The sequence below is a fragment of the Phasianus colchicus genome, chromosome 17, assembly GCF_987193195.1.
Source record: "Phasianus colchicus chromosome 17, bPhaCol1.hap1.1, whole genome shotgun sequence".
Lineage (NCBI taxonomy): Eukaryota > Metazoa > Chordata > Aves > Galliformes > Phasianidae > Phasianus > Phasianus colchicus.
The window spans coordinates 14,001,489-14,016,770 of record NC_143452.1 but is presented as its reverse complement, the minus strand read 5'-3'; the positions used below and the strand labels follow the sequence as shown (position 1 = coordinate 14,016,770).

Below are 15,282 nucleotides of genomic sequence, written 5' to 3'. Positions count from 1 at the left end.
CAATGTACTTCAGATTACAATGTTACCTCTTGATCAGGTGGAAAAGAAAAGGAAGGACCCTAGAACTCAAGGAAGGGGTGGGAGAACTATGATATATATCAGTGTAAAGTAAAAACACCTCAAGGGATGCTGGAAGCAAGACTGCTGTCTTGGCTCGAATATGTAAGTTTAGGGACCATTACATTATTATGGCGGCTTTTTGGCTCATCATGGAAAGAAAACACCTGCCTGTCTTAACTTCTTAATACGAGCTCTATCTTTCTAATTTGCAGTACAGTTCTCACCTGAAAGAACAACTCAGTTCTGCATTCATGGCAAGAATCCCAATGATTTTACTGTGAGCACAGAACAGCTCATGTCTTCTCAGTCTCTGCTGCTGTTTTCACGTCCTTCTATCCTGCAATGCCGGCAGGTCCTTTCCACTCTTGCCCTCACTCAGTCTCTTTCTTCGACGTGAGTGACAGTTGTTAACTCCATCTGAAAATCACTTATTCTGTGGCAATTAAGGCAGAAAAAGAGGAAATTAAGTTAGTCTTCTGCACCCATTCAAAACATCTCCTTGCAACAAGAAGGTGTTTTCTCCTTGCTTTTCATCATACGCCCTGAAGTCAAGTTTAGATGTCCTCAGGTGGGGATGGTAGGGCAGTTAGATGATCCTAGCTGCCATTCTTGCAGAAGTATCCTTTAAATGTAGCACATGATGATTCCAAAGCACAAATTAAAAAATAAAAAAATGAACTAAAAATGTATGTCTTCATAGAAATGAAATCCCATGATTTCACTGCATAGCATTATTATTCCAGTACCGCAGTGTTTTCAAAGCACTACTAGTGTTGTCATCCCTTTTTAAGGGCCTGTTTCCCTGGGACTGGTACCCAAAAATGCCTTGTCTGCCTTTGAAAAATCCTCTTTCAAATTTACAAAGTTGTTCCAAACAAGTGGGAGGTTATATATATTAACACTTTGAAAGTTTACACAAGAACAGATTTTGCCTAGGTTCCAAGTTTTGTAGAAGTTTTTTATCAAAATGAAAACCATAAACCATGAATGAACTTGATCCACAAATAATCACAAATAAATAACCTCAAGTCTTCCTGCTCTCAAGGTGCAAAACAAGAGATTGATTATAAAAGGAGATGCTTTGAGTTGTGATCAGGGATGGCTCTTTTAAAAACATACTACATTTGATCCACTAGCAGTACTGACGAAAAAGATCTTTTGGTTCTATGGAAATGGTTTGATTGAAATATTTAATTCTGTTTGTAGGGGTTCCAAAAATATAATTAAACATTAAACTAAAATGGGAACTCTGAATCCTAACGCCAAAACGTGTCAGTTCTTAGAATATGCTAAAATGGTATAATTTGATTTGTTTGGAATTTGTAGGTGACATAACCAAAACAATCAGTTGAAATTGGCTGTAGTTCTCAAAGCATTTTAGCATTTTGGCTAAGATTTTTAATAGAAGGATATTATTGTGATAAAATAACATGCTGTCAGAGTCAAGATTTTAGTGTTACCAAATACAGATCTATAATGGTGGTTTGCTGGATTATTTTATCAAGGACATTTACGGAGCTCTCGGCTAAAAGCCAGAGTGGATACAATGAAGAACAGGTCAGGGTTAGCTGTTAGTACTTTATGAGCCATAGCAACGCTACATCTTAACAAATCTTACAGGAAAATACCATGTTTGTTCATAACACCATAGAAATAAGGTACAATAATTCAGGCAACAGTTCTTTTCCATCAACATTTTCTTTAGACCACTGTCTTCCTCCAAATGAATCCATGCCAGGTAATTGATTGCTTAACCACATAACATTAAAGCATCATATTTAATGCAGTTGCAGTTCATACTTTAAACATAACATCAAACCAACAGTTTTTGGCAAATGAAAGGCAGCAGTGAAGTGTCAAGAATCCATCGAGACTCCAATCTCATTTAAATCGTGTTGTTCTCAAAGCTGGCAGCAAGGAGTTCATATTCAAAAAATGTTTCTAGTAGAAGCTGATGTTTATGATTGCTCTCAGCTTGGCAAGAAAAACACTCTTCTAAATATTTACATTTCACATTCTTTGGGACAGTTGAAAAATGTTGGCTTGCAGTTCTGCGTGCTGCAGAGAGCCTGTGAGGAATGCTTGAGCAGAACATTAGTAGCCATGCACTCATGTACTTTTGTACTTTTCTTGATCTTTGATTTACTGTGTGGTAGTGGTTTATTCTAGTTGTATTCATAATGCTGTCTGACCCAACTGTAGTTTCAGTCAAACAGCGTGAGCTTAGGTTTATTTTTTTAGCTAATAAAAATAAAGTCAATTCATTTATTAATAGTATGTACTAATGTCACTGTCACCATTTGGAAACTTTCCCATTTGAATGTATTCACTACACACTGTTGCAAACCTCCACAGCCTAGTCAGAAAACAACCATTTTTCAAGAGGTGCAGTGTGTGAAGAAGAGGCTGTCTGTCTGTTCAAACCAGCAGCTCGTGTTTTGCCTACAGCTGTGACTGAAATGTACAGATCACCAACAAAAGTAATAACATAAAGCAGAACCCTGGTCAGTCACTCTGGCTTCTTGCCTGGAGCGCCTGTCTCCTTGCAGCAGGACACCCGTGCCCCACACACAGCACTGCTGGGCTCCCACAAGCCACGTCATTGCAGCCAGACAGACCACCTGCATCTACCTGCCCTGGCACTCATGTTTCTCAACTTGCCCCAGATTAACAGCATCAGGAAGAAAAACCATCAGCGCTGGCTTTATTTCTCACCAAGAGTGCTGTTTTCAAAGCAGTATTTTGAAAGTACAATTAAATTGTAGATGAGAGGTATATAAATATACTCAATGTGTTCCCTATCCCACAGATCACATAAAGGTGCATTTGAGTCTTACTGACATAGCTAAATGAATTGCTAAATTAGGACAGATGTGTGAGATATGATGAAGTCCTAAGCACTGCCAATTGGAAATTGGTGGTACCAAGGAACAACAGGACTGTTAAATACGAGAACGCATCTTTATGTATGCAAATAATCTCACTGCAATGTTGCAATCGGTGGGAGTCCCCAGGACTGACTGCTCCTGTTGGCAAGCTCACTCACGGGCTGGGGATCTGTAGAATCAGGCTTGGTGGTGTGTGCTGGATGCCTGCTCTCAGCACTGTTCAGTTTATGAAGGTGTGTACCTCTGTCAAGGTGTGTGTAAGCTACAAGCATAGCAGCACCAAGTCAGCTGCTTCAGGTCTGGGCCATTTGGCTGTTAGCTGAAGACATGAGGCTGATTATGTGGCTTGCTCTATGGTACTGGGATAAAGAATGAAATTTGCAGTGTGCCTTGCTGGTAGCTGTAGTAGAAAAATCAAGGCAAGAAAATTTTACAAGCAGAATAAACGTATTATTTACAAACTGCATGTGCGAAGTCTTAGTTGCTGTTCTTAATTAGGCAACAACACAAACAGATTGTATGCATATAAAGCCAGGAGAAGCTCCAGGTGCCAAATGAGGCAGTGGCCTCATTTCAAGTCAAAAACCTCAAACCAAATAAAGTCAACAGAAGCTTGATGTGCTCCAAGAGTCATTTCAAGGTGGATATTAAAAATGAAGTATCTGTTATTGTTGAAGGCTTTGAAAATTATAGTCCAGTTGACAGGACAGTGACAGAGGATAAAGCTGAGGAATTCCTGTTCTCATAGACAAGTCCCCTCAGAACAACTTGTTATCAATAGCTAATCTGTATTCATGATGTAGCAAATGTAGATATCTATAGGAAACAAATAAGACATTGCAAATCATAACCATAATGGAATCTGTGTATAACCAGTGTCTTGAATAATTCTAGTAACTCTGTATAAGGAAATTAAGGGAACAGCTCAGAGTGGGTGGGAAGCAGTAGTCAGGAGGCTGGATAGGAGGAAGGGAGAAATAACAAGGCATCCAGTTCCCAGGAAGGGCCAGCAGGTGTATTTACAGAGATCATACATCTCCCAGTCAATTAGATCTAAACCAAAAGGAAGCAATGGTGAAACATCCATTGCTTCTGGCTGTGGTAAAAGACAATTACAAATGCATTTATATTTACAACCTGATTTCTAGGGAATGAAAGTATAGAGAACTTCACATAATTGCCAAAAAAAGGACAGAACATGATGTATATTCAGGACTTGGACTAACGTGGATATTCTTTGAGGTTTCAGGGAGTATAGCCTAAAACATCTTCCTGTAGTTTCAAAATTTAAGCTAGAATTGAAATAACGTTCATTTTCTTTGTTTATTTTCTCCCAGTCTAGGGTTTTACTATGAGGCTTGTCTGATGTTGGGGTTAAAGCAAATTAACAAAGGTACGGTGTTACAGTTCTAGAGGGATCACAAATTGAGTCAAAGAAGTACGTGTGGGTAGCCCTGAGAACCTGTACCTCTCAGCTTCATGGGATTCTGCAAGTGGGAGTAATTTCTGCCAGACTGCAAAGAGGCAGTGGAGGAGCTGAGGCTGCCAAGAGCAAAGCTTTTGCAAAGGCGGTCCCTTTGGTAGGCACAAACAACTTTCTGCAAGGCACAGAGACTCCCATAGCTTCCCTAAGCTTTACAAGCAGTAGACCAAAGTCATACAATTTAGTGACAAAGCTGAAAAGAATCCAGATTGCCAGCTCCCTGTCCTAAATGCCAAATGTAGTCCTGCCTTCTTCTCTATGATAAAAGCACAAAGGAAAATATTCTAAAAACTTTCAAGAAGCAGTGTGGATTTTGCTGTTAAAAAGAGCAAATATTATCAAATGGTCAGAGAATTCCACAAAGCAGCGCAACAGCTACTATTGCAAAACTCTGGGGGATCTCTTCTGTGGTACAGAGTTATTCAGCAGATTCATAGCAGTATTTCCTCGTCCTCTATGGTCATAAATTCTTTTGCCTGTTATGGCAAAGTTCAGAATGCTCATCTCATTTGGCTTCAGTGTGATCCAGACCTTGCCTAAAATTTAATGTTTTTATTGTCTTTTCCAAAGAACATTTATTTATGCTGCATTTATCAGGTTCACTTCTTTCTTCATTAGAAGTTAATCACAATGCCCTTAGCACTGCTTTAATGTCATGAGAATCACACTCAGTAGGGTGCATCCTATGACTGCCTCAGAAATCTCTCCCTGTGGATATTTTGTCTGTGTAAAATAGTCTGGTTCCAAGTATTCATCTTTGCCAAGAAGAACAATGTTACCAATTATTTCTACAGTGGAAAATAAATCAGAACAATAATTTGTTTTCTTGCAGTTGGTTGTACATATTCTTCACCAGGAGAAATTCAGCTTTGAATTAGAAAAGTTTCCTTCCAGCTTCCTAGCCTGTTCCGTTTGTGCAGGATTCATGGTATGAATAAGTTATCTTACCTGGGAGGTAGGAATTGTTCCAAGTTCATACATGCTCAAAACATAATTCAGTCTTATGCAGGAGACTGGCATAAAGCCTATCTACAAAGGATCTCCAGCATTATTACATACAGCATGGAAGAGTTAATAGTGACCCAGTAAAGAAATCAAGAATTTGAAGGTATTTTTGCAGGGAGTAAAGATCTGTCATTAGTGAAATGACATGAGAGCAAATTACAGAAAGAGCATTTCCAATCAAGCAATCAATGAAACATGGAACAAAACTCCAGGGCAAAGTGGGATCTGTGTGTACTACCCTGGGGAGAGGGCACTACAGATACTTCCTCAGATAAGAGCATATAAAAATTCAGTGCCTGAGCTCAGAAACCCAACCACTGACCTTAAAAATACAGTCAGTTCATATTCATGGATTGTGAGATGAGTAGCTTTAGGATTTGGCTCTCATATTCTGCAATTCATCAGAATAGTTCAGATGTGTAATTGCTGCAAAAGCACCAGAAATCTCAGCAGATGTACACTCAGGTTATATAGTTACCCTTCTGTGCACACAGTTGTGAAAACATGGCCCCGAAGGTTCTTGCACATTTATTTTCACTTGGCACGTGAGCTGCAGAGGCGTTGTCCGAGGTGCTGAGTCCTCTCAGGTCACTGTGAAGCCAAAGCTGCAGGTGCTCCGTGCCACTGGAAGTCATGTCATTGTCTTAACCATCAACAAAGTCTTGTTAATAAGATTTGCAACTGGTATCCAATGAAATCTGGGATAGCAGTCAGTCAGAGTCCTAAGCAACTAGTAGTACCTGTTTTTCTACAAAATTAATACATGCAAATGCTAACTGTTCTAAATTCATGTACCTCACCTGGAAAGATCTGTGGTTTTTATTAAAACAGAGACTATAAATAGAAAAGGAAACATACGTCCACATACCTAGTGCTCAGTGAACCCCACAGTGTGGCCAAGTTTTTGCAGGGCTGAGTATACAATAAGATAGTTAGCAAACTGTCATTGTAACCTTCCAATCACTGTAAGATATATTTAAATGCTTCCTAAGTATGTAGCACATTAATGACTACTGAAGCAACTACAGCCCATAGGCTGGACCCTGAACACAAAGGAGATAAACACTGCTAAATTGCATGGTGGGGATATGAGACTGAGACACTCCAAGGAAGTAATTCTGTTCTTGGCTAGTGAAGGAGACTGGCAGGGAAGAACATGGCCAAGTTCCTCATTAACACAGAGGCAGTAAGTCCTAATATGTGTCCAGTGCCCACTCACACTACAGACTAAGAAGCTGTGTTTTGCACTGAGGCTTGGCATTATTTCTGTTTTTCTCTTATCTTGAGGACAACAGCTAGCTATCCAGACCTTAAGCAAACCTGTTGCCTGACTGCTCAGCACTGAACAAACCATGCTCCTCCTGAAGCTGTGGCTGTAGGAGACAAATGCGGATTCCTCTGGAAATCTGCCCAGATCTTAATGTGAGTATGGAAAAGTGTGTCATTGCCTGCACTGTGTGTTTGTGTTCAAACTCTCCCTTGCATGCAGTTGCAAAATTTTTTGTAGTGAAACTGATGTGAGATGATTAAATTAAAAGGATCTATCACATAACTATGCATAATCTTGGTAATGAATTATAGATGGACAAGTCTCAGAGGCTGAAAATTTTTGAAAAATTATGCACTTGCCTCCAAAAGAAAAGGAAAAAGTGTTCATAAGGACAATACAACTGTTGTGCTGTAAAATATCTAGCAGAAATAACTCAAAGGGTAGACTGCATTCTGAATCTAGACTTCTCTAGATGGTGGCTGAGACATATGTTACCTTCCACACTCCTCATTAGCCTGGCAGCAAGCAGTTGCAATATGCCACTATGGTAGAGCCACTGCCTACTGTCTGCCCAGCCTGGCAGGGTCCAAGCAATAACACTGCTCTATGCCCCTGTGGGACTGCAGTAGGAACTACTCAACTGACCTCCATAAAAATTAATGGAGCAGCCCTGCTAGGAGCAGCGTGCATCTTCCTGGAGCTGTACACAGGAAAGGGCTCCATCTGAGTCATCCTCCTAATTTGAGTACCCCTTTACATTTTAGCATTAACAGTCAAAAGCCATCAGAGCCAGCTAGAAAATCCTCATGTATGTGCTCTCCCATGCAAATATCTCTTCTCCCTATATATTAGTTACCATGTGTGGGTTTTCTCTCTCACTCTCTCTTGCCATATGTGTGGGAGTTGATGGCATCAACTTTATGAAATCTCAGCACATGCCAAGAACAGCTGGAGAAGTTGAAACAAGTTCTGGGTGAGGTGAGTTTCATGGGCTGGGCAGGGACTAAAATTATCAAAAGTGCTGTGGCTGCTTGCCATCTCAGGAGCATCACACAGAGCACACGGGTTCTGCCTGCTCCAAGAGCAGATTCCCAATGGAAGAAAAGGATTTGATATGATTTAGATAGTAATGATGCCAGAGATAGCTGAACAGGAGAATTTGTTCGCCAGGAGAGACCATCTGTGCACCTCTTCCGCGACTGTTTCATTATGTAAACGTAAGAATGCAATCGTGGGTCCGAGGTAATGAATATCTTTAGCCAGCATGTAGCACTCAATATCTTCAAAGCATTTCACTAAGGTTAATAATTAATCACCACAGCACTTTGGGAAAGTTATCATCTTAATCAATGGGTAAACTGAGGCACAGATTTAAAGTATCCCAACCTGCCAGTGGCAGTTCACTTATGTCCCAGGCTGGTGCTCAGTTACAGTGCATGGCCAAGCTACCTGATATAATTCATGATAAGGGACAAACCAGAAGGACATTCCAGGATGAAGGAAATAAAGCTTCCTGCTCAGAGCAGAGCCTGTTGGTCACCAGCTGCTCCCTACAGGTCTTGGTGCTTGCAAAGCCAGGATGGTATCATCCCATGGTAACATCCACAAGACGTTTCTGTAGCTCTTCAGCATTATTCCTGACACCATACATAAGCCCTGCTTAGCTATGGTTCAGTTATCTTCTTTTATACAATAATTTTAGAATATAAAGAACCAGCGAAACGTCTGATGAATTTTAGTGTTATAAATCAGTACACTTAACTACTAACATTTGCTTTTGAAGTGATTTATAGATCTATTTCAGAAGGATTTCCTGCTTTTGCCTCAATCTTTTATTCAGGAGCATTTGAATCTCCTTCAAAGTTTGATCTTAAGTTGTTGACTTTCTGTAATCAAGTCTTGCTAACGCTTCTAAGCACTGCTTTTGCCTTATCAGTTTCTGCCACTAGTTCCATCTGGACATCTGCACTGGGTCATACATTATTGCAGGTATGTTATTCCCTGACAAACCTGGCGAGAGCTGTGAAAGAAGCGATGTCCCTGCCAATTCAGAAAATGAAGCTTCAGTGCATCTTGCTAAAGACAAAAAAATGCATGGTACAAGTTGCTTGTCTTGAGGCTTCTCAGGAAGAATCTGTCATTAGGAGGCTGTCATTAAGAACAATTAAACTAAACTAAAATCCCTTTTCTCTTATTTCTGCCTAGTCAGGTGAATATTAAATACTTGATTTTCCGGGGGCACTGGGAAGAAGAGGAAATCAGCATCTATGTTTTCATTCAAACATGTGTATGAAGGAGCAAGTACAGATTTGCCTTCCTATACCCAAAGCATGCATGTAATTAATATGACTGCACAGATAGACCTGTCTCCATGAGCGGCCACCTGCATGTCAGTGCAGTGGTTGTCTCTACAGAAACAGTGCATGTGTGTGCTACCATGGCATACAAAAACACACATTTTCCTGGTAAACTGGATTTGTGAGAGCTGCTGTTCTGCTAAGCTCACATCCCAAGAGCTCTGGCACCCGTTAGGACAATACTGCACATTGAGCATACAGATTTTTGGACCTGATTAGTTTAAACTTGTTGCTTGTGATGTCTGAACTCTCAGTGTCACCACCACCATGGGTACAGTTTTTTCCTCATCACTCCCAAATCTCTTCTGCGCTTTCCAGAAGTGGAGTAAGCTCCTTAGAGGTGGGAGCTTACCCCTGGGGGGAAAGAGGGAAGCTGACCTCCAGTACATTCACAGATTGCATTTATTTTTAAAGGCACTTGGCCATGAGGCTCAGCCGATGGCCCTGCTTCCTGCAGGCACACCCTGCTTGTGGCTGTGAAGGTACTCACTAAGCACTAGTAACACCCAGCATTTATATAGAGCTTTTCATCTTCAAAGCACTTCCCAAACATCGTTTAATTAACGAATCATCACAGCCCTCTGTGAGGTATGCACAGTTATTACCCCCACATTTTATAAGTGAGGAAAACAGAGGCAGCGATTAGCTGAGACAACACTGTGGGAATTGGAATCAGAGGTGAGGAGGACAGCCTGGACCCTCACTCCACGATCTGAGTGTGAGGGCCTCCCTGAGGGGTGGTGCGAAGCCTCAGGGCAGCATAGTGTCCCAGTGTAATTGGCGCAGACCCTTTGGTGCATCAGCAACATCTCTTCCTTCCACACCCACATATGCTTTCTCTGTGGAGCATGAGGAAAAAAAAGTTCAGTATCAGCTCCAGATCCTGCTGCCGCCCAGACTGAAGATCCAATGAAAGACACGAGGAGGAGATTTCAGAGAAGGATGGCTCCTACCAGCTACAGCATTGCCTAACAGACGTTCAGTTTTAGTGCCTTCACAGTCCCACAGAAGGGGACTTTCACCCAGAGATTTCAGTGCACCCTAAGGACACAGGGCAGTGATGCAATCCCAGACCAGCAGGGCTCTTGGCGCAGGCTGTCAGACCCACTAGGGCCTGGCCTTGGCTGCAGAGCCGATGATTCACGACCCTCAGCCCACATTCACGAAAGTTCAGTGAGTTTCACTCCCATCCTCAGTTGCTGCGGGTTCCTCCCTCACGAGGCCCCAGGCTGTCCCGGTCCCAGCTGACACCAGGAGGACGAGCAGACGTCCTGCTCTGATGGCTGCCAGTAGGGTGAGAGAGGGCACCAGTGATGGGGTTAAACTTGGACGGTTCAGTCTCGTCAAACTTGAACATCCAAGAGAACCTGTAGGGCTTGGTTCCTTTCCAGCCCTCCAGGGCTCTCACAGCCCTAATTATTATTGTTGTTGTTGTTGTTATAGCAAAACATTCATATGCTGTCATAAAATGCAAACTAGATAATACACGTTTCTTACCTGAAGAGCTTAGGCGTTCAACAGGCCGGACATTCTGAACTGGATCCCTGGGGAAAAACAGAGAAGGTGCAGCCCTTTCACATCAATTTCCCCTCTCAATTCCTTTGAAGTGCAGCTGGATGCTGGGGAAGGGCTTGGGATGCAGCAATGAGCAGCTCAGCAGGCAGCATCAGGTGCAGTGTGCTCCTCCAGCTGCACCTCAACTCACATTTTGATACCCAAATCCCCTGATTCACAAGCAGGGGATTTGAGGGAACAAGATGTTGTTGTGGGTGAGCTGGGGTCCAGAGCTGGGACTGCCATTTGTGAAGCATGCTGAGTTCTACAGGTGCTACAGGGGATTGCTGTCTACTGCAGGTCAGCAGCACTGCTTCTGCGAGCCAGAGCTGTGTGAACACCTGCAGAAACATGGTCAGAACTGCTCCAGGCTGCTGCTCCTACCATTAACAGGTCTTGTTTCAGAGGCACCATTAGCTAAACTGAGGTAGTGGAACTCTAATACTTGAAAGTAAATAGGAACACCGGAACACATGGTGCACGATGCCTACGCACAGTTAACTGCTGGGGAATCTGTGGCTCATAAATACTCTTTTGACTGAGATCAAAGACTTTTCTTGCCTGCACGGTCCCTTCTGTTCCCTCCTGACAGCGTTTCCCAGTGAAATCTGAAATGCCGTGAGATACTGAGCCAAGGGAGAAGTGGAAAATGTTGCAATTCCCAAGCTGTACTTTCAAATGAAATAGTAATAGTTTCAATTAATGATAATCTCTAGTGAAAAAAAAATCCCTGCTTATTCCAATATAGACACTTCAGGTAGTGCTAGAGTGTTAGGTAGGCTCATTCAGCCTCTGGACAGACTCAGCCACAAGGCTCAGCAGCAACATGCCCTGTATACACCTAGCATCAGATTGAACAACAACTGCACCAAAACAAAACAAAGACAAGGAATATTATGGGTCCTTTTTTTGTCTGTGCACCAGAGAGGAATCCTTGGATGGTTTTTACCAGCTGAAGACTCTAAGATAGAAGCTGTTCTTGCAACTAGATTCATAACTCATAAAAACCAACGAACCACCACCACTACAGCAATAAGAAAACAGACAAAACAAAACCAAAATATATTTACACTGAAGGAAACTCAGAAGTGTTGCTGTTTTCATTCCCACCAGTGCTCAGTGTTCCAACTAATCCATTCTAATGTTCTCTCACCATTTGGTCACAAAGACATTGAGCAGAAATTTTTAAAATGCTTCATCTGATCTCTCTTAGACCTGGCATAAACCCAAGAAAATAGTCAGGACACACCTTATATATTATTCAGGAACGCAATGATAATGTTCTGATTACTGTTGAACTCTGTAGCAATTCTCATCAAAGAACCTATAAGGCAATGGGGAAGCCTCCCTGGACACCCATTGTAAAGGTTCACATCTCACTGCCAAAACTGCAGCACTGCTCATACTTCTCATCCTTTCCCTCCAGGCTCCCAGTCCAGACCCCAGCCAAGCTCTACCCTGTCTGTAGGGAATTTGTTCATACACATGCACACATATGTTTACGACTCATGTCTTAATTTTTCAGCATTCATCCGTCTCTTATGTGCAGTCCCTCGCAGCCTGTTCCATTCTCTTCCTATCTCTTCCCACCTCTTGGAAGTCACCAAAGAGCCCTTTTTCCTAACTGCATTGCCCCAGCAGCCTCTCACTGCTAACAAGCCACTTTCTGTGTAGAGGACATCTGATCACAGTCCTGCACGCTGTTACACGTCAGCAGAGTGGAGCAGCATTTGTTTTTTCCCATTTGCAGTACACAAAGAAGATGATCCAGATGAAATGGATAATTTATAAGCTAGTTCCCCTTGGTTTATGATTCCTGCCATAGCAATAGCTGTTAGTCAAGCACAGCTTAAGCTCAACTCTGACATTAACTTGAACACAATTAAATCTTGGCAGCAAACATCAAGAGCACTGTTTTTTCCTGAATGTGACAAGGCTGACCATCAGGATAGGCATTACACTCACTCCTTGACTTCAGCAGGAGTTAGATCAAGCCCATGCAGACTAATAAAACAAATGGCATTGTTGGCAGTAGCAAGTGCAACTCCTTCAGCATGAATTGATTTCTGCCTCACTAAGCCAACCAGGATATTACCCCAGATTACAGAAGTGGCTGGGATTTTAGTTTTAGTTTTCTTTACTTCAGGATATCAATTCAAATTACAACTGGGGAAGAATAACAAGGCCAAATTCAAGGCATATGGCCTAACTCTAAGAGATGCTGTCTGGGAGGCTCAGAGTTAGAAACACTCACGTGGCTGGACCCAGGGCAGCTAGCTGTGCGTGGATCCCACTGCCATTCGGTCACTGGGATCTAGCCTGGCCTTCCTCCTGCTCCTGTCCTTCTGTTGCTTCACTGCCCTTCTCACGTACTGTTTTTAGTCTTGCTCTATTGCGTTCCACTTTTGGAGCTGACCTGTGTGGCTCAGATGGAACCCTGTTAGACATCACTGGGGTTCACAGTGACTCAGGTCATGAAGTGAGATGGCTTGAGGCAGACTGTCATCAGCTTACGTCCAACCCAGGCTACCCTCACCCCATAGCCAAGAGCCAGCTGGGCCACATGCACCACTTAGCAGCCAGACACTTGTTCTCCCACTCCTCATGCCTTATTTTTCTGGCTGTTTTTCTGTTGTTACCTTTATCACGAGAATAACTTAACCAACCCAGCATACCAGCCTGATGTACTTAGCAGATTGCAGCGTGACTCAGTACAGAACTCTTCCTATGCTTTCACACACAAACACGCTCTGTGGATGAGAAATGTAAATGAATGAAAAGAGTACATGATGCATCATGGAGATTACAAAACCCCGAGGAGTCAGCAGATTGGAAGGTCCCCCCAAGAACAGGTCCCCAGTTTCCATCAAAATTCCCCATTCCTCTTCTGATTTGGGCAGTCATACGTTCACAAAACACCTGAGACTCGTTAAGCTATGCACAGAAATAGCCCATATTATTAAAACTCCTGAACAAGTGTATTCTATTAGCAATACTTTAGCAGCCATTCCGAAGGCTCCCGAGGAGTTATCCATCCACAAGGAAATTCATCTGATGATCAGTGCGTATTACACCACTAATTAAGCTGGGGCAAATATTTTGAAAGTGATCCATAGGCAGAAACATATTTGAATTAACCACTCATTGAAGAGTATTGCACACAGATATATCTTACCCAGGGGGTGAAATGTAAAAAAAATCATCCAGGTGCTAAAACTATTATATTTAAAATCGATTGTTATATTTCACTAGAACTATTGCATTTAGTAGATTGCTTGGTCAAAAGGACATCTATTTCCACCTAAAAAACAGGAATAATTCTGTTCTATACTACAATGAACAAAATCTTTACCCAAAATTTAATTGGATTTATCCTGCAAACATACCTCACATTTACTTTGTCAGATGGTGCCTTCTGGACATCCTGGGAGCTACAGCGGCCACTGAATGGCATCCCGCATTGTGAAAGGTGCTGTTTACTTACAGCTTACATATTATCACAATTATTTTTTCCAACTGACTGAAAAAAAAATCATAGAATCTCACCAATAAAAATGCTTTAGAATGCACATTGAGAAAATGCCTTGTTATGATTTTACCGAAAAAAGTCTTGAGGTTTATTGCAAAATGTCTGTCTTGTTAGGATGTATATGCATAAAAACTCTGAATTAATATTGACATGGTCTAACGCAGTTCTGCATATGGCACTACAGCTCTTTCAGATAGGTACTTCACATCTGCTGATAGAAATGACATAAAATTCTCTTAAAAAAATTAGAATTAGTCCTTTTTTTTTTTTTTTTTTTTTTCCCTTTAGCAAAGCTATGCGGGACTGGCCTAAAAAAATTTGCTTATTTGTAAAATCTCACATGTGCAACCTCGTCATTTATCTTATTCAAGAAAAGAATTTAGTTATGAATTCCTGCATGACCATAAGGATGTCTGGGAGATAGTAGATCCCCCCCATATAGTCTTTATATCTAACACATGCATGATTGCAATACATGAGCTAGATGCATGCAATGCATCACATCAAATATCTCGTCTGAATAAAGAACTGCCGAAGGACTTGAGGAAATCCTATACCTTTCTCAGTCTCTAAGATGCTTCCATAGCTCCTCTGTGCCGAAATAGCACCGCAAAAATCTTTGTGTCTTCAGATATGGGTTGACATGTGTTTAGCTGATCACACTGAACCTGCCCTTCTTTGTCTGCAGGGCTTTCCAGTTGAATGCTGGCTCTGCTCTCTCGTCTGCGTGAGCATGTGACCCAGCAAAGTGCTGCCCAGCGTTTAAACCTGAAGAAGTAGGAGTGGTTGCAGCCCAGGTCTCAGTGGCATGGGCTCTCTCTCTCCCACACCACAGGATGCTGGGGGCAAGATGCACATTGTGCTGGCTGACAGGCACAGGCCTGAGGCACAGCGCTGCGGCCAGGAGCAGCACGAGCACTGCCCTGCGTGATGCCATGGGCCTTCTCTGGCTGCCCAGATCTGGGACTGTAGAACTGGAGTGACCTCGAAGTGCTGGGGGTGGTGGCACAGCCCGAGACCGTGGAAAAAAACTCCCCGGGAACCGAAAACCCTCACAATTCTCACTGTGCTCCACTCTCTTCCACTTTGATGTTGCTGTCTTCTACATGAATGTTATTATGCATTGCGTGTAGATT

General features: G+C 42.3%; 1 protein-coding gene across 8 annotated transcripts in view; it reads right to left on the bottom strand.

The window, feature by feature from the left end:
• The window catches only part of LOC149915653 (uncharacterized), a 132,806-nt gene that overhangs the window by 12,752 nt on the left and 104,772 nt on the right, over nucleotides 1–15,282 (bottom strand). For 7 of the 8 annotated variants that reach the window (XR_016472026.1, XR_016472027.1, XR_016472028.1 and 4 more), the window contains one exon: nucleotides 285–493. Coding sequence is in view for 1 of the 8 variants with exons in the window: in XM_090152419.1 (XP_090008545.1) it covers nucleotides 285–313 (29 nt within the window). In the remaining 7 variants the exon portion in view is untranslated. Of the gene's footprint in view, nucleotides 1–284; nucleotides 494–10,560; nucleotides 10,608–15,282 lie in introns of all 8 variants that reach the window. The other variant, XR_016472032.1, reaches the window with a different exon arrangement.